Raw genomic sequence first — 18,718 nt, forward strand, 5'->3', positions numbered from 1 at the left:
AACCCTGAATGGAAGTGTTCTCATCACAAAGACAGACAGGAGCTGAGCACAGGAGTCGGGGTGGGGTGGGGTGGGGTGGGGAGGTTCCACAGTCTCAAGTGGTTGATAATGAAATGGTCTATCTTGTCATCACCACTGAGGGCTTCAGAGAGGGAGGAGAAACCCAGGACACACAGTGGGGACAGGGTACATGGCTACTGTGCAATCTTCCCTGGATCAGCCTGGGATGCTACAGTCCCAGTTCTATGCAGAGAAGCCAGCCACGGTTCCTAAAGACCCCAAGGAGGGTCCACCTTTGCTCACACAATTTGAAGGCTACAGCTCTGCCTGCTGCCTCCTTGTCCCCTGGGAATGGGAAGTCTGGATGTTAGGGTTAGAAGGAGCTATCTCTCCAAATTGAAAAAAAAAAAAAAAAGAGGGGGCCTCTCTCTATTCACCACCTATTTTAAGCCACCAAGTGTCTGACTGGTCATTCCCAGTCAGAGAAATCTCTCTCATTGGATGGAAAATGGCTTTGCTCTCATTACAAATCCAAGCTTCCCTGGAGTTTGCAAAGAGGCTCTGGGTTGACAGCATGCTTCTTTATACAGGCAGGCCAGCAGGTAGGCAGGCAAGGGAGACAGACAGGCACAGAGACAGGACCGAGAGAGAGAGAGAGAGAGAGAGAGAGAGAGAGAGATAGAGAGAGAGAGAGAGAGAGAGAGAGAGAGAGAGAGAGAGAGAGAATCGGGGGTGGAGAAAGTCCAATTAGACTTCATCTCAATCTGATGTGCCAGCCCCAAGGGAGCACGGCAGGGGCGGTTTGGAGGGCTGAGAACCTGGACTGCAATAAAGACAGACCTCTGATCCCAGCCCACAGGCAACCCCACAGCCCCTCTTTTACACAGATAAATATCCTCAGGCCCCAAGTGGTATCTGCTATTCAGTGGCTTCTGACTCAGGAGATGTAGGAGTGGGCACGGTCCCTCTTCCTGACGAGCAGTCACACCTTTTCTCTCTCTCTCTTTTTTTTTTTCTCCTGGGTACCCATGCGAGACCCTGAAGCTGCCAGAGCTTGGGCCACTGGGATGGGGGACCAGCCTGGAAGCAGGGGGTCACAGGACAGCTGCATGACAACCAGGACACCTGGTATCTTCACTGACCACTACGAGCAAGGTCATTCTGTCCTGCCAGTCTGGAAGCCAGCTGCCTCAAAAGCCTGCTCGTGGTTCATCACTCACCATGAGGGGACGGACCCAGGGGGAAAGGGGTGCTTTCATTTGGAAATCAGTGACCTCGGTCCTCCAGGGGCCTGCCTGCAGCTCCACAGGCCCCAGAAGGACCTTAGTTCCGGCAGTCAGCAAACACTCAAGAAGCCAACCTTCGCTTAAGGAGGTCTATCTCCCTCCATGGCCCTGCTGCCTCTAGGACGGCCACCTGGACTCTGCAGCCTCCAAGGTGGGGGAGATGCCATGTGTGGCTTAAGGTGGCCGCGCTCTACCCAGGATGCTGGCAGGACTAGGCCAAGCTCAGAACACCTTTCAGCCTATCTCCAGTGACAGGAGAAGAGGGAAGACAGGAAGCCTGAACACAGACGAAGTTCCCAGAGAGCTGCAGGAGGAGATCTGGGGGTGTCTGGGAACCTCCAGGCGCCAGGCTTCTCTCGGAGCTCCCAGCGCAAGGAAGGAAAGTTAACTCCGTCTGGGAGGCAGGGCCGGGAGAGGAAGCGTGCCGGCGAGGGCGCGCACGACATCCACTGGATCCCGCCAGGCCTCTTACCTGAAGTCACTGTAGGGGTGGATAATCCAAAACCCGGCCGATTTAACCCTCTCCTGCTCGCGCTCCACCGCCTTCTGGCTGCCGAACATCCTCAGGGAGAATTTGTTGACCCCGGGTTGCAGCATGGCCCCGAACTGGCGCTGCATGAAGCCGGCCTGGCCCAGGCGCACCTCAGCCTCGGGGAGGATCTGGTCGCCCGGGGCCGCGCCTCCTTCCACTTTGATCGCGGTGTCCGGCGAGGGCTGCTCGCCGGAGGCGGAGGTCGGCTGCGGCGGCGGCGGCGAGGCTGCGGGCTGTGCCGCGGCTCCCGGGCGCTCGGGTTCGGTCGCCAGGCCCGGGGGCGTCCTGTCCTCGCCGGGGGACGCGTCGCCCTCGGCGATGAGCCGCCTTTCCTCCGCGGAGTCATGCAGGTGCCCGTGACTGCTGCTGCTGCCCGCTCCGCCGCTGCCGCCGCCCCGGCTGCCCAGCGAGGCCAGGCTCCCTCGGAAACGCCTGCAGTCGCCGTTCGTGCTGGATTTACCCGCGCTGCGGGCCGGACCCTCGCCGTCCGCTGCCCCGAGGGCCGCGCCCCGGGATTCCGTGCCACCCGCAGCCACCGAGGGTGAGGGCGAGGGCAGCGGTCTCAGCCGGATGCTCCTGCGGCTCGGATCTTGGCGACCCCCGGACCCTTCGTCCTCAGCATCCTCTTCCTCGTCCATGATCCACGCCTTGGCCCCCACCTGCTGCGGGAGGCTGTAGAGCCGCTTGCGCATGGACGGCGGCAGTTTGTCCATGGTGCCAGGGGGGGCCGGAGCCCGGCGGCGGGCAAGGGGATGGCGGGCGCAACGCTGGGAACCCGCTCCAGGTCCTCCCGCGGGTCAAGTCCGCCGGTAGGGACGCGTCCTCCCGCGGCCGACGTGGGGCTGTCTCAGGAGCCCATGCTCGCGCGCGCGGGCTGCGCACCGGCGCTGGTGGTGATGGAGGGGCGGCGGGAGGCGAGGACGACCGGCCGCGGGTCCCCCGGGCTCGCTTCTCGGTGACACCCTCCTCCCTGGGGCCGGGCTGGGCTCGGGGACCCCGTGCGTGCTCCCTCCCTCTCTCTCTCTCTCTCTCTCTTCGCTGCCGTCCTCCCTCCCGTCCTCCCTCCGGCGGCGAGCTGGGGCGCGGCGCGCAGCCCGGCTCCTCCGGGCGCCCCGCCCCCGCGGGGGAACAATGGGCGCGGGCAGCGGGCGGCGCGGCGGCCGCCGAGCTCCGGGAAAGCGCTCGCGAGCGTGGAGCGCACTGCCCCGGGGCGACTCCCAGCCCCGTGCGTCCGTGCCGCCAGCCGGTGGTCCCCGGGGCTCACCGTGGTCCACTTGCTGCCGCCGCCCCGCACGCTGGAGCCGGCCAGCCGCCCGTGCCTCGTCGCCTCTCCGCGCTCTCTCTCTCTCTCTTTCTTTTTTGCTCGAGCCCAGCCTGCCCCGGGTTCCCCGGAGCTCCAGCCAACAAAACCGAGCGGCCCGCCCGGCTTACATCAGCGGCCGCCTCCCCCGGAGCGCCCTCCGGCAGCTCCCGGGCTCCCGCGCCCCGGAATATTCATGAAGCCGCCGCAGCTCGCGGGTTGCCATAGGAGCGGCTCCCGCAGCCCGGGCCTGCCTACCTGGGCTTCTTAAAGGAGCAGCGGCGGGCCGGGCCGGACCGGACCGGACCGGGCAGGGCGAAGGGCTGGGGGGGGGGGCGGGCCCGACGAGGGAGGAGGACGTGGAGAGGACCCTCCGCCCTCGCCCGACCCTAGGCGGAGAGGTAGGAGGAGTCCTTTATTTCTACCCATCAGTAGCCTTCATCTTGGGATGCCCATTCCCCACCACGAAATTTGGAGTTGGGGGGGGTCTGGGGAGGGGCGTGGGCGGGGTTTCCCAGGGTCTCTCCTCCGGGACTGCGGGTTCTCCGTCCCCCGCCCGGATCTCAGACCCTCCCTCTGGAGAGGCGTGTCCGTGGAGCTGCGGAGCTTCTGCTTTCCCGCAACTCGCCTGGAGAGGGGGTTTCCGGGAAAACGCGTTGAGTCCGGGCGGTTCCCCCCACCCCGTGTTTTCCTGGGCCACGGCCGCTGGGGGTGAGGGGGGCGATCCCTGCGTGGGTCTTTCCCCGCCACGCACCCACCCGGTGTAGCTTCTCTCTGCGGCCTCCCGGGGCGAGGAGGGCTCGGGGGAAACTCTGCAGGCGCGCACGGGGCGCGGGCGCGCGCGCGAGGGAGGGGACCCAGCCCAGCGAGGTAAGACTTCGAGGAAATGCTCGGGGCAGCAGCTACGGACGTGGGATCCCAGTGCCTCCAGAGCCCCCCACCTCCACCTCCACCCCTTCGCCCCAGCGCCTTTCCAGGAGTGTGCCGAGGGCGGGGAGGGTCTCGGAGATGAGCGCACTTGAAGCCGGGCGCCCCGCGAGCACACTCCTCTGGCGTCCTCGCACTCGGGGGCTGACTTTGGACCCCCCTCCCCCGTGTGTGTTCACATCCAGCTGAGACATCTCCTATGTGGATCAACGTTAAGGGGAGTTCCAGCTTCACCCAGACAGCCCTCTGCTCCCACCGGAGTATCTGCAGCGCCCCCCTCCACCCCTCACTGTTAGTCTTCTGTCCAAGCTAGCCAAGCATGCAGCTGGGCGTCCGCTTTCCCTCGGTGGCACTCTGCTTAAGGACAAATCCACTTAGCGCAACCTATGGCTCAGGGGGTTCCCACACCCCGGGACAGCCTGACCCTCACTTTGGCTCGGAAATAGGCAAGAGGACATGGTGGATTGGGCGAGTTTCCCAAGGAAGGTGCACTGGCCAAGAAAGGTTTAGAGCCTGATTAATGCGGAAACAGATCCTCAGCAGTGTATTGGGGAAGAGGCAGATTTTTCTGAGGAATCACTTGCGTAAAGTTTTTCTTCAAATGCTTTTTTTTTTAAATAATAAATTGAATTGTTAGCCCGCTTGTGCCCCCCACCCCACCCCCACACATCCAAAGCACTAATTCTGAAGACAGAGGGGGTTAGGTGGGTAGCCTGGCAGGGATTTTTTTTTCCCCTGCTCTACCCACTGCACCACAGCACCTTGAATGGGGGGAGGGAATGACTTAGGGTGATGACATCACCCATGGCTGGCATTTCTACTTTTGAGCAGCTCTGAGCTGACAGTTCCCTGCACAGATGCTGGGAGCCCTGATACCTTAGTGTCCTTGGGTCTCCTTGAGAAAGAGTGTTCTTAACTGGCTGAGAGCCCTTCCTGCCCGGCTGCGTACCAGCTATAGAAAGACCTCCCTTTGGCTCACGCCGCTGGGTTTCTCTGTTCCCCTGGAGCCAGTCCACTGTGACCCATCCGCAGAGAGGCAGCCCACACAGGATCTCCTCTCTAGGAACCCTTTCCTGACCACGCACCTCGTGGACATGTCCCCCTTTATGATTCCCATAGCATGTGAGCCCCCAACAGCCCGAACAGTGATAAGACAGGGCAGCCAGTATCCCTTTTCTGCAGACAGGGTAGGTCCGCCTCATCTGAGAGATCGCAGGGCAAACACAAGGGCACAAACACAGATCAGTAAGTGCCAGCTCCAAAACGGAGCGAAAGACCCTGGAAGTTGGCAGTGGCATTGAAAGCTATGCTGGGAAAACATGGGGGATATTTCCCAAGATTCTGCTTCCTGGGACCTGCTGGCCCAGACTGTCCCAGGATGAGGACCTTCTAATTCTTCCACTTCTGACACCTCCCTCACCCTTATCCTGGTTACCAACACTTAATCACAACCTCACAGGGCTGACTTTGGGTACGGAAATGACCCAAAGATGAGTCAATTCCCAGCTGGGAGCGGGGTGGCGCACACCTTTCATCCCAGCACTCCCCCGGGGAAGCAGAGGTAGGAGAATCGCTGTGTTTGAAGCCAGCCTGGGGCTACAGAGTGAGTTCCAGGTCAGCCTGGGCTAGAGCGAGCCTCTATCTGGCTGGACAGCGAGCCCCAAGGATCCTCCCGTCTCTGCCTCCCCAGCAGTGGGATTACAAGTGTGTGACACAACACCTAGCTTTTTATTTAATGTAGGTTCCGAGGATAAACCGACTTGGCGCTTTATTCTGCCAAACGTGATCCGATTTTGTCACTTTCTCATTCTTACTCCCATTTGCAAGCAAGAGACCAGCAAGGTTCCATAACTTGACAGATGCCCCAAAACAAGAAAATGGTTGAGCTAGAAAAGCCAACCAAGGACCCCACAGGTTAGGCTCTCTGCCATTGTTACCCAACTGGCTCACCCAGATGGGAAAGGGGGCAGGCACCGGTGCAGAAGGGGGATGAGGCTTCTGAATCTGGCACGGCTCCTGACGGAATGGAGTCCACATTCCCATCGGTCTGTGCGCACCTCTCCTGTCCAACACCGCTTGGAAGACCTGGTCTGCTCTAGTTCGTCCAACACAGAAGTCCTTGACTTGGAATTAGGACTGATAAAGTGGGAGGAGTCTAGGGGAGTGTGCAGGATTCTTGAGCATTCCTGAAATGCAAACCTAGAAAAGACATGGGGCTAAGCGGAACAGCGAGCTGATGAGGATGGACCTCCTGTCATGGGGGCCAAACATTAGCAAAATTCAGAAGACCTGCGGGAAGTGGAGTGAGAGGTAGCTGACTGGATCCATCAGGCGGAGTCTATTTCCTTATGGACCTAGAGCATTGTTTTTGCTTGAAGAAGCAACTCAGGGGCATGACAGTGGCTCCCAGGCCTGCAGTGCTAAGATCTTTTGGAGAGAGAAAGAGAAAATGCAGAATATTTTAATGTAAGGTTGTGGACTCTCTTTTCTTAGAAAGGCTCTTTATTTAAAGATAATATCCTTACTTTCTGTGTTAAAAATGTCCTTTAATGAAATCATGATGCTGGAAGATGGTATTCTTTTTTATGACCTTGGCCAAATTAAAAAAAAAAAAAAAATTAGCATAGCATTCTGTGTTTGTTCCCCATCGAAACAATTCATTTTGGGAATGCTACTTGTTTGTTGATTCCAAAAGTCTGGAAATTCCAAAGCCCAGTGTGGTGGTGCACACCTTTAATCCCAGTACTCAGGAGGCAGAGATAGGAGGATTGCTGTGAATTCAAGGCCACCCTGAGATGACATAGTGAATTCCAGATCAGCCTGGGCTAGAGTGAGACACTACCTCGAGGGAAAAAAAAAGTCTGCAAATTCCACTATACACAATAGACTGGGGCTGGAAACAAAATCTGTGGGATTAAATTCTTTCACTTTTGTCTCTGTGTGTCTCCATCTTCCTCTTGTGTAAAATGGGTTTAATGACAGTCACCTCACAAGTCAGTATGAAAACTACACAAGAACATGCATGCACTGAGCATCCATTTGCATCAGCAGTGAGTTCGCAGTAACGCTGAGTAACAGAACCACAGGAGGAAGTCTGCATCCTCCTACCAAAGGGGAGACGATTGGCTTTCAGAGTCTGGTTTAGGTCATATAATCATCTTAAAAATTGCTGTTGTGGGCTGGAGAGATGGTTTAGTGGTTAAGGCACTTGACTGCAAAGTCTAAGGACCCAGGTTTGATTCCCCAGTACTCACATAAGCCAGATGCACAAGGTGACACATGTGTCTGGAGTTTGTTTGCAGTGGCTAGAGGCCCTGGTGTGCTCATTCTCTCTATCTGCCCCCTCTCTCTTTCTCAAATAAATAAACAAAATAGTCTTTTTAAAAATTGCTGCTGGGTCAGGCGTGGTGGCACACACCTTCAATCCTAGCACTCGGGGAGGCAAAGGTAGGAGGATCACTGTGAGTTCACAGCCAGCTTGGGACTCACGAGTGAGTTCCAGGTCAGCCTGGGCTGGAGTGAGACCATACCTCAAAATTGAAAAAGAAGCTGGGTGTGGTGGCACACGCCTTTAATCCCAGCACTCTGGAGGCAGAGGTAGGAGGATTGCCATGAGATCAAGGCCACCCTGAGACTACATAGTGAATTCTAGGTCAGCCTGAACCAGAGTGAGACCCTACCTCAAAAAGCCAAAAAATAAATAAATAAACAAAAGAAAAGAAAGGGTTGGAGAGATAGCTCAGAGCTTAAGGCACTTGCCTTGCAAAGCCTAATGGCCAAAGTTCTATTCCCCAGGACCCACATAAAGCCAGATGCATAAGGTGGCACATGCATCTGGAGTTCGTTTGCAGCAGCTAGAGGTCTTGGTGTGCCCATTCTCTCTCTCTCTCTCTCTGATTCCAAATAAATAAATAAATAAAAATTTTAATTGCCCCACAGGCAGTTGTCTAAGTGGAACCAGTAACTGGTTCAGAGGCCATTGCCCTGACCCTCGGAGAAGGCTGGGGTAGGGCTTCCACACACACACAGGTCCATCTCCACCATTTTATTTAGTTTAGTGCAGTCCCTTTTCCCCCACCCCACCCCTGAGTACCACCTGCCTGGTTTTAAGGCAGGTAGGTGTGTTCTACTAGTCTAGAAGGGGCTCAGGGACAAAGAAACGTTCTGTTAGGAGACCTGAGCTGGAGCCCAAGCCTCTGAGACACAGAGCTGGTACCAGCAGCATTCTGTGCTCCAAGGCTTCCTGCTGAGCCCACTGGGAGGGGAAGAGCGCACAGGGCAGCTGGCGGGACACTGGTGTCCAGGAGAATATGCCAGCTATCTGGTCTTGACCAAGCCTCAGATGCCCAACTTAGGTACCCATGTTGATGGCTGAGAAGACCAGGGACGCCCTTGTTGGTTGAAGTGGCAGTTAATTCCCAGAGTGAAGGTCGCAGGAAGTGGTGCAATGGCTTTCCTGAGTATGGGCAAGGTGTGCTTCCTGGAGAGGATATCAAGTAAGAAAGAAGTTTTTTGTTTTTTTTTAATCTTTTTAAAATTTATTTGAGAGCAACAGACACAGAGAGAAAAAGGCAGAGAGAGAGAGAGAGAGAGAATGGGCATGCCAGGGCCTCAAGCCATTGCTAATGGACTCCAGACGCATGTGCCACCTTGTGCATCTGTCTTACGTGGGTCCTGGGGAATCGAGCCTCAAACCGGGATCCTTAGGCTTCACAGGCAAGGGCTTAACTGCTAAGCTATCTCTCCAGCCCATGAGCTGGGTTTTCTGGGCAGTGGCAAGAGAGAGAGGAGACCAGCTGTGTTCATTCACTCAGTAGAGTTCACAAGGATAGCGTGAGAGGTGAATGCCCAACTTGTTCAGCCGTTGCCCTCAGCTAGCCCTGGGAGAAAGTCTGTTGTCTCCATACACGAACGATAGTGGGTCCTTCCACTCTTCCTCCTCCCGGTACCTTCCAGACCAGTCTTGGCTGCCCTGTTTTGGATTTCTCTGCTTTGCTCTCTCCCATCTTCTGTACCTGTTGCTACCTGGGAACTGTGCCAGAGAATGGGTGAGACTGTCTACCAAAAGCACTGTGAACCCACATGCCCACCCTCCCCACTGATCCCACTAAGGTCTAGTGAGCCAGAAGCCCCCACACGCTCATTTTCCTGTTGGGCTTTCTATCTGCTTTCATTACAGTTCTACCTGTTTTTTTTTTTTTTTTAAGACCTAGGAGCAGTAGCCATTGAGCCATCCCATACTTTATCCCTGCCTATGAGCAAGACTCCACGGTGAGCATCCCAGCCCATGAGCACTACAGCCCAGCAGAGCCAGTGCTCCCTCTTCTCTAGGCCATCCCCGCTTCCCCCCCAAGATCTCTTGGCTCCGTCCCATGCTACACACCCCCTGATCCCTGGGGACTCTGCCAGGGCATGGCTGGGATCTCATGCCACCCCGCCCCCACCCATGGCGAAGCCAGAGAAAGATGTGCTGACAGCTTGGCCAGGCCTGGACTATGTCTCTGTATCCTGCCAGGGCTCCAGGACGTCTGGGCCACCTGGACTGGGAGCCAGGACAGAGTTGGAGGCATTGGGAGGGGAGGCCCCAGAGGTGCCAGCTGAGTGGGACTGCCCAGAAGTGAGGACCCGAGACGACTCCTCAATCCCAAGTCTGGAACTTGCCATCTGTCAGGGCTGAAGTGGGTTCAGACAGGCTCCCCCCCCCCACACACCACCACGGGAGGGAACTTCAACAGTCTGGCCTGGAAGCTGGAGGGAGGGAAGGGAGGAGGGTGCAGCTTGACAAATGGGGCCACCTCAGGAGTTGAAGAGGGTGAAGACAGCTAGGGTTGTGGGGCTTTTCCAGGAACCCCAAGATGGATGGCCCCAGGGAATAGACTTGGCTCACGGTGCCCCTCTGGCCCTGGGAGCATGGGCCACACTTGCGCTGCCCCCTGCCATCCCCTTAGCCCTCTTTCCTACCTCTCTCTGTATGTTTCCTCCCCCCAGCTTTACAGTATCCTATTTATCCATTCCATTTGCTAACCCGCTCTCATACCTTGCACAAGTGAGAGGCATGCTTTAAGATCCAGCCCCGCGCACCCACCCCAGGCCGCAGGCCGAGGAGATGGCTCAGTAGGTAAGGCCGCTTGCTTTGCACGCGTGAGAGCTTGGGAAGGCCTGAGTTCAATGTCTAGCCCAGTGTAAGGAGTTGGGTGTGGCCTCACATGCCTGTAGCCCCAGTCCCGTAGTGGGTGAACACAGGAGAATTGCTGCGGCCTTCTGGTCAGCCGGTCAGTCTGTCTAAAAAACAGCAGCTCCGGGATTAGAGACAGACTCTGTCTTAAGGAAACAACACGGAAACATGATAAAGGAGGGCACTTGGCATTCTCTACTGGTCCTGCGGGTGTGCACGGGGCACGTGCATCTGCACAGACACATGCATACACTCACTACACATACACTAAAAAAAAAAAAAAAAGAAAGAAAGAAAGAAAAAGAAAAAGAAAAAAGCTTCAGCCTGCTGTCTCCAGGTACCCAAGGCTATGGCAAGGAGACAAATTTCAGAGCTATAAAAGGAAGGCAGGGACCCAGAGCATGTGATCAACCAGTTGGCTGGATAGCAGAGGAAGGAGATACTGGAGAAGGGACAGGGGACACAGATTGGACTCTCTGTCTTTGAAAAAGGCAAATAAGGGGCTGGAGAGATGGCTTAGTGGTAAAGGAGCTTGCCTATGAAGCCTAAGGGCCCAGGTTCAATTCCCCAGTTACCCACGTAAACCAGGTACACATAGTGGCATGTGCATCTGGAGTTTGTTTGCAGTGACTCGAGGTCCTGACACACCCATTTCCTCCTTCCCTCTCTTCCTCCCTTCTCCTCTCTCTCTCTCTATCTGCCTCTCTGTCTCTCAAATAAAATAAAATATAAAAAAGACAAGGCAAACGTGATCTGGAGAGATGGTTCACACCACGTGAGTGGCCCAATGTGAGCAGAGGGCAGCCAAGGTGACCTGCCCTCGCGGACAGGGGGACGCCAAGGTGGGCTGGTTCTGGAGGCCATGGGAAGCGACTGGAAGTGACTTAAGCCAGGTTAGGACTTTGGGGATAACTGCTGGCTTGTGCCCTGGGAGCCCACCCTTGTGTTCAGTGCAGAGGGAAGCAGGAAACAAGACACCTGCCCCTGGAGGCCCACGGTGGGTTCACGGAGATCAGAAGAATGCCGCGATCCTCTGGGAGGCAGGTTCTGGACCCACCGTGCCTGTGGGCACACAGAGAGCCACGGTCAGACCCAGGTGCCTGGTTTGGGAGCTCTTTTGTCCACGCTCCTCCATGGCCCAGCACTTCAGGAGAACCTGCTATTATTACACGAGCCTTCCGCTGGACGCATTCCAAAGAGAGACAGTTCCGCTGCGTAATGAGAGCTGTGCCCCACTGGCCACCCTGCGGGTCCCAGAGAACTGGCACAGCCAGGGGGAGGGTGAGGGAGACCGTGGCACGGGCTGTGGTGAGGACGGTGACAGAGACAGTGGCAAGGGCGGTGGCAGACGTTCCAGCGTGGACTGTGAATGACCCTGTAACATGGCTCCGTGACAGCCCCGAAAGAGACGGTCACGGGCCATGACAGAGTCATGTGACAGTTGTAACAAGGGCTGTGGCAGGGGCTGTGGCGGAGACTGATATGTGCTGTGACAGGAGCTGTGGCAGAGAGACATTGTGACAATTGTGACAGGGTTTGTCATAAGGACTGTGACGCAGGGTGTGATGTGGCTGTAACAGAGCCTGCCGTCTGACAAGAACGTGATGGGCCGTGGTAGACACCATGACAGACCCTCGACAGGGTTTGTGACAGGGACTGTGACGAGGTGTGATGATGGGCTGTGATAGAAGGTTGACGGAGGCTGTGACGGACGTTGCGTCAGGCTCGCGATAAGGACCGTGGCAGCGAGTGTGGTGGGGATGTGGTCGTGACAGTGAGTTTGACAGGGTTTGTGACACAGGCTGTGACAGACGCTGTGACAGGGTTTTCAATAAAGACTGTGACCTGGGAGGCCAGGTGCGTGACGGCGCACGTCTTTAATCCCAGCACTCGGGAGGCAGAGGTAGGAGGATCGCTGTGAGTTCGAGGCCACCCTGAGACTCCATAGTGGATTCCAGGTCAGCCTGGGCTAGAGTGAGACCCTACCTCGAAAATCCAAAAAAGAAAAGAGAAAAAAACGAAACAAACAAGACTGTGACCTGGCTGTGACGGAGATGAGGAGAGGCTGTGACAGTGAGCTTGGCAGGGGCTAGGTGTGGCAAAGACGGACGGTGCAGCACACGGTGCTAGAGACGGTGACGGAGGCTGTGACAGACACTGACACAGGGGCTGTGAGCAAAACGATGTCAGAGTCGATAGCTGAGGCCGTGACACGGGCTGTGGTGAGGCTCTGAAGGGATCTGAGACAGAAATGTGACTCGATCCAGAACCGCAGTCAGAGCTGGGACAACTGTTCCCGGAGCCCAGGCCCGTACCCCCACAGCCGACAGAGCAGTTGGCGGTGACAGAAGAAACACAGCAAACACACAGGCCCAGCCAGGCCCGGACATCTGTGGAAACCCAGGCGGGAGGGCTGCGGCTGCTGCGGGAACACTGCGCCAGGGAGGTGAGCGAGGCTGGTGCCCATCAGCGCTGCTGCAGATCCCCGTGTGTTCCCGCACACGCTCCTGGCTACCATGGTGCGGATTTTTTTAAAAATTTTTTATTTATTTATTTGAGAGTGACAGACACAGAGAGAAAGACAGATAGAGGGAGAGAGAGAGAATGGGCGCGCCAGGGCTTCCAGCCTCTGCAAACAAACTCCAGACGCGTGCACCCCCTTGTGCATCTGGCTAACGTGGGACCTGGGGAACCGAGCCTCGAACTGGGGTCCTTAGGCTTCACAGGCAAGCGCTTAACCGCTAAGCCATCTCTCCAGCCCCCATGGTGCGGATTTTGACTGTCCTCCGAACACTTTAGTCCCCAGCCTGTGGCACTGCTGGGAGATGATGGAGCCTTGAAGAGCCCTCCTGCTTTTCGTTTTCTTTTCCTGAAAGCCTTAATGAGGTGGCCTCCTCCACACAGAACTCCCCACAGTGGGCTAGAGAGATAGCTTAGTGGTTAAGGCCCTTGCCTGCAAAAGCCGAAGACCATAGGTTCGATTCTCCAGGCCTCACATAAGCCAGATGCATGAGGTGGCGCATATGTCTGGAGTTTGTAGCGGCTAGAAGCCCTGGGATGCCCATTTTCTCTGTCTGTCTTCTCTCTCTCAAATAAATAAATAAATAAATAATAAAATATTTAAAAAAGAAAAACAGAACTCCCCACGATGAGGTGCTGTGCCACCACAGGCCCAAAACAACAGGGCAAGTGACCCATAAAACCATGAGTCAAAATAAACTTTCCTCCTTTCCCTCCTTTCCTTCCTTCTCTCCTCGCCTCCCTTCCTCCCTTCTTTTGCTCCTTTCCTTCAAAATGGGGTCTCACTAGGTAACCCAGGCTGGCCTGGAACTCACAGACTCAAACTATACTCCTGCCTCAGCCTCTGAGAAGTGGGGACTGCAGGCGATTGATTATCTGGAATACCTATCACAGCAGTAGAAAGTTGAGGGCCACTCTGGCCATCTCTGCACCTCAGTTTTCTTAACAATGCTTACCTTGGGGAAGATCAATTTCTAGGGTCAGGTAGGTGTAGACACAGGCTGATGGGTCCTGTGAGGCCCCAGGTTATCTCAAGGGCCCTGTGAATTTCCACGGCCTCCCAAAGCATAGCCTGCTGGCTGAGGGATAAGGTAACTTCCACTCACGTGAACGGCCCTTTTCCTCGTGAGGTGTGTGCGGGTGTTACTGTGAGGAACCAAATGCCGATTTGTATTAAAGAATAAGCAAATTCAGAATAAGGAACACTTTTGGAAGGCTCGCCGTGCGCCAGGCACCCTGCCAAGTGCTTAGCATGGATTAGCTCATGTAATCCTGGAGGGAGCTCCATCAGGTAAGTGGCATTATCCCCATTTTACAGATGATTGAACTGAGGCTCTAAGAGGCTGACTAAGCTTGCCCAAGCTCCAAAATTAGGGGAAGAGTGGGGGGCATGAGGGCAGTCACACCTGTCAATCAGGGCTGCTATGGTATCACTGTTGTTTAAAGTTCAGAGTCAGAGAGGCCAGGGCTGGAGAGATGGCTCAGTGGTTAAGGCTCTTGCTTGCAAAGCCTGACTGCTGGGGTTCGATTCCCCAGTACCACATAAAGCAGATGCACAAAGTAGTGCATGTGTCAGGAGTTCATTTAACTATGGCAAGATACCCATTCTCTCTCTCCCCTTGCAAATAAGTAAATAAATAAATTAATTAAAAAAATAAAGAGAGAGGGCTGGAGAGATGGCTTAGTGGTTAAGGCGCTTGCCTGCAAAACCAAAGTACCTCGGTTCGATTCCCCAGGACCCACATAAGCCAGATGCACGAGGTGGCGCATGTGTCTGGAGTCCATTTGCAAGGGCTGGAGGCCCTGATGCACCCATTCTTTCTCTCTCTCTCTCTCTCTCTCTTCCTCTGCCTCATTCTCTCTCTCAAATAAGTAAATAAAAATACTTTTTTTTAAAAAAGAAATACATAAAGTCAGAGCTGCTATCTGTGAAAAACTTGAATGGGCGGGGACCTATGGGACATTTTTGGAACCCTGTCTCCTCTGTATCCCTGCCTGAGGCACTAGGCAGGGGTTAGGCATTGAGAGCTGAGCAGAACATGAATGTCTCCCAGTGCACGCAGAATAGCTGTTAACAATTTCAAGGACTATGGTCAGATTTGTGCCTTTTGGTTAGGGTCACACTGTGGGCTCTTCAAAGAAATCCACCACTTTACTGACTTCATTCTCCCAGACTCTCATGGTCAGGAAGTGAGGTGGTGGCTCCCGATGGCTCCTCCCAGACCATCGCCCCACCTGTCCATAAAATCCACCCACCTCTCTGCTCCTCTGAGGCACTCACAGCTGACACCCTATGGCTGTTGCCTGGACCTTCTGCCACCTGGCTTCCTCCTCATCTAACTTCTGTCCTCTTGTAGATGTCCCCTTGTGAGCCTTGCACCTAACTTTTGGCTTGCTGTGGCTGTCACCCACCCACTCCCCTGGCCTCAATCTAGAGAGGTGCCAGCTCCAAAAGCTGACATTTGGTTTTCTGTCTAAGCTCAGCCCGCTCCTTCCCCGTGCTCATCAAGGGGAAGAACTGCCGGCACAGGATGACTCCATCCAAACCCTGGCACTAAGAGACTTAAACAAACGCTGGCATGCCTTCTGAGAGCTCAGTGCTGCGTCCCTAGGACAGGCACTCCAGCCCCTTATGGCTCCTGCCTGGAAAAGCTCAAGGCTGTCAACAGGATTTGCTGGGCACCTCAGCTAATGCTTAAAGATGGGGCGCTGTCTCCCAGTCTCTGAGGAGCCTCACTTCCTAAATGTCTGTTAGCAGAACCAGGTGGTCCAGCAACTTGGAGAAAAGTGCCTTGCCTTCCCTTCATGGGTTTCCTCTAGTACACTCAGCCTGTGAAAGACCTCCTGCATGCATCTTGTTTCCAAGTGGCTGATCTCAGTTCACGCCAGACTCCTCCCTGGGCAAAAGTTATTACTGAATACAAAATCCGCCCCGCTGAGCTAGCGAGTGGGGCTTTTGTCTGTCCACGTCCAGTCATCCATGTCTCTTGCCCTCAGTACCTCCCCAGCTCAGATCGCAGGAACCACCACCTTTCCCTTATCACGACACTGTCCTCAGCCCTCTTGCCGCATGATCCTTCTCCTCCATCAGCTGGGACCCTGGCTTCACATCCAGCCACTGACCTCCCTACAGGAGATGGACTTGGTTGTGGCGGCCCTGCGAGGTGGTCACACAGCTGTTTCTTTGAATTCATGGTCTCCAGTACGCCTCAGTGTTAGCCTGGCAGTCAGATTTTTACTTCCCTTACCTGCCTAGTTCTCATTTACTTCCTTAAAGCCCAGGCTGGCTCCACATTTGCTGTATAGCTGAGGATGACCTTAAACTTCTCACTTTCCTGCCTCTACCTGTCAAGGGCAAGGATTATAGAAACACACCATCAAGCCGAGTTTAAACATTGCTTGAGGTCAAACCCAGGGTTTCAGGCAGGCGAGGCAAACACTCTCCCAACGGAGCTGTGTCCCCAGCCCCAGTTCCATTAGTTACCTCTTGTGCTAAAATTTTCTACCTCTCCCTGGAGGATCCTTCCCATTAGCATTTAAACCTGAGCAAATCTCCATTGTCCAGAAAAGCCCTCCTTAAATCTCATTGTCTCCTTTTCTCCTCCCCATCATTTCTGAACTTTCATCCTGTTGTTCCTCTGAGCACCATATACGTCTGCTGATTCTCTCTCTTCTTTTTTTTTTTTTTTTTTTGTGTGTGTGTGTGTGTGTGTGTGTGTATGCCATGCCATGCCATGCATGTGGAGGTCAGAGGACAGCTTTCTGGGGTCAGTCCTCACCTAGTACCTCATTTTTTTAATGTTTTTTTAAAAATTTTTATTATTTATTTATTTGAGAGCGACAGACAGAAAGAGGCAGAGAGAGAGAGAGAAAATGGGCGCACCAGGGCTTCCAGCCTCTGCAAACGAACTCCAGACGCGTGCGCCCCCTTGTGCATCTGGCTAACGTGGGACCTGGGGAACCGAGCCTCGAACCGGGGTCCTTAGGCTTCACAGGCAAGCGCTTAACAGCTAAGTCATCTCTCCAGCCCTAGTACCTCATTTTTGAGGCAAGGTGTCTTATTCATCATGTTTGTCGTTTACTGCTGTTGCCCAGGTGTGCTGTTTGTGAGCTCCCAGGAAATTCTCCTGGCTTCCAGCCTTTTTGTAAAATTTTTATTTATTTGCAAACACAGAGAGAGACACACACAGAGAGAGAGAGAGAGAGAGAGAGAGAGAGAGAGAGAGAAGAGAGAGAGAGAATGGGCGCGCTAGAGCCTCTAGCTGCTACAATCAAACTCTAGATACATGCACCGCTTTGTGCATCTGGCTGCACGTGAGTCCTGGGGAATAGAACCCGGTTCCCAGTTCGTTAGGCTATGCAGGCAAACGCCTTAACCACTAAGCCATTTCTCCAGCCCATGCCTGGCTTCTTTCATGGATACTGGGGGTCTGAATTCAGGTCCTCATACATGAGCAGCAAGCACTTTATCAACTGAGACATCTCTCCAGTCGCCCCCCAACCCCAAAGTCTTGCTGTTTCTTCTACATCAACTTCTCCCTAATACACCCACCTCTTAGCAGGTCTATTACCACAACTGTGGGTAATTTCCTGTCTGGACTATGGTGTCAGCCCTGTGGCCTTCTGCCACCCTCCCTGCCTGCAGCACTGCTCTGCGGTAATCCTAATCCATGATGCTGCCAGAATGGGTTTTCCAAATGCAAATCTGACCGTATCTGCTTAAACTCTTCAATGAATTCTGCTGGTCTCAGGATAAAGCCCAAACTCTCCGAAAATAAGCTGCTTAAGGTCTGGTTGCCATTGCATTCTTAGCCTACTCTTCAGCCAGTATCCTCCTTCCCTCCCTCCCTGCATGGGGAGCTCAGGCTGCTGGTGATGGCCACAGGGCTGGGCCTGGCTGTCATGTGACTAGGGAGCTGTTACTCGCTGAGGGTTATGTGGTAACTTTCAAACAATGTCCACTACATTTTGTTTGTTTGAGGTAGCGTCTCACTCTAGCCCAGGCTGACCTGGAATTCACTATGTAGTCTCAAGGTGGCCTTGAACTCATGGTGATCCTCCTACCCCTGAGCAAAGGGGAATGGGCACACCAGGGCCTCTAGTCACTGCAAGCAAACTCCAGACACATATACCACACCTTGTTCATCTGGCTTTACCTGGGTAGTGAGGAATTGAACCCTAGTCGTTCGGCTTAAAGAGCAAGTGCCTTAACTGCTGACCTATCCAGCCCTGCATGTTTCTTAAAAAAAAAAAATTAAAAAAAATATATATATATATTTTTTTTTGACAACTTCTATACTTACAGACAACAAACCATGGTATTTCCCTCCCCTCCCCCACTTTCCCCTTCATAACTCTGCTCTCCATCATATCCCCTCCCTCTCTCCATTAGTCTCTCTTTTAATTTGATGTCATCATCTTTTTCTCCTATTATGAGAATCTTGTGAAGGTATTGCTAGGCACTGTGAGGTATTAGATATGAAGGCCAATTTTTGTCTGGACAGTTGTATGTAAGGAGTGGTACCCTTCCTTTGGCTCTTACATTCTTTCTTCCACCTCTTGCACAATGGACCCTGAGCCTTGGAGGGTGTGAGATGTTTGTTTCAGTGCTGGACACTTCTCCATCCCTTCTTCTCGGCGCTGTGTTGCCTTTTGGGTCATCCCAGTGGTCATCGCCATCGATTTTGCCCACGTGATTGCATTTTCAGTTAATCCAGATCAGCCTCCTCATCTCAAGCCTTACATGGGAGGCAAAGGGAGCTTTGTCCTGGAACAAGAAGGCAAAACATGCTGGCTTTGAAGATGGAGGAAGGGACAGCAAGTTAAGAAAACCCAAAGGCATATACTTAGGGCTGGGAAGAGGCAAGGGACCTTCTTTCTCCCTTAGAGCCTTGGGAAGGGAGTAAAACCCAGGAATGCCAGGACTTGGATTTTGGCCCAGTGAAACTGATTTGAGACTTCTGATTTTCAAAATCCTA

At 54.2% G+C, this 18,718-nt stretch overlaps 1 protein-coding gene across 1 annotated transcript in view; it reads right to left on the reverse strand.

Moving 5' to 3' along the window:
• The window catches only part of Hcn4 (hyperpolarization activated cyclic nucleotide gated potassium channel 4), a 43,532-nt gene extending 40,922 nt beyond the window's left edge, over window positions 1-2,610 (reverse strand). Inside the window, exon 1 of the mRNA XM_004666707.2 lies at window positions 1,759-2,610. Within this exon, the coding sequence (XP_004666764.2) occupies window positions 1,759-2,531 (773 nt within the window). The 5' untranslated portion in view covers window positions 2,532-2,610. The remainder of the gene's footprint in view (window positions 1-1,758) is intronic.
• Between the last annotated feature and the right edge of the window lie 16,108 nt (window positions 2,611-18,718).

The sequence above is a fragment of the Jaculus jaculus genome, chromosome 10, assembly GCF_020740685.1.
Source record: "Jaculus jaculus isolate mJacJac1 chromosome 10, mJacJac1.mat.Y.cur, whole genome shotgun sequence".
Lineage (NCBI taxonomy): Eukaryota > Metazoa > Chordata > Mammalia > Rodentia > Dipodidae > Jaculus > Jaculus jaculus.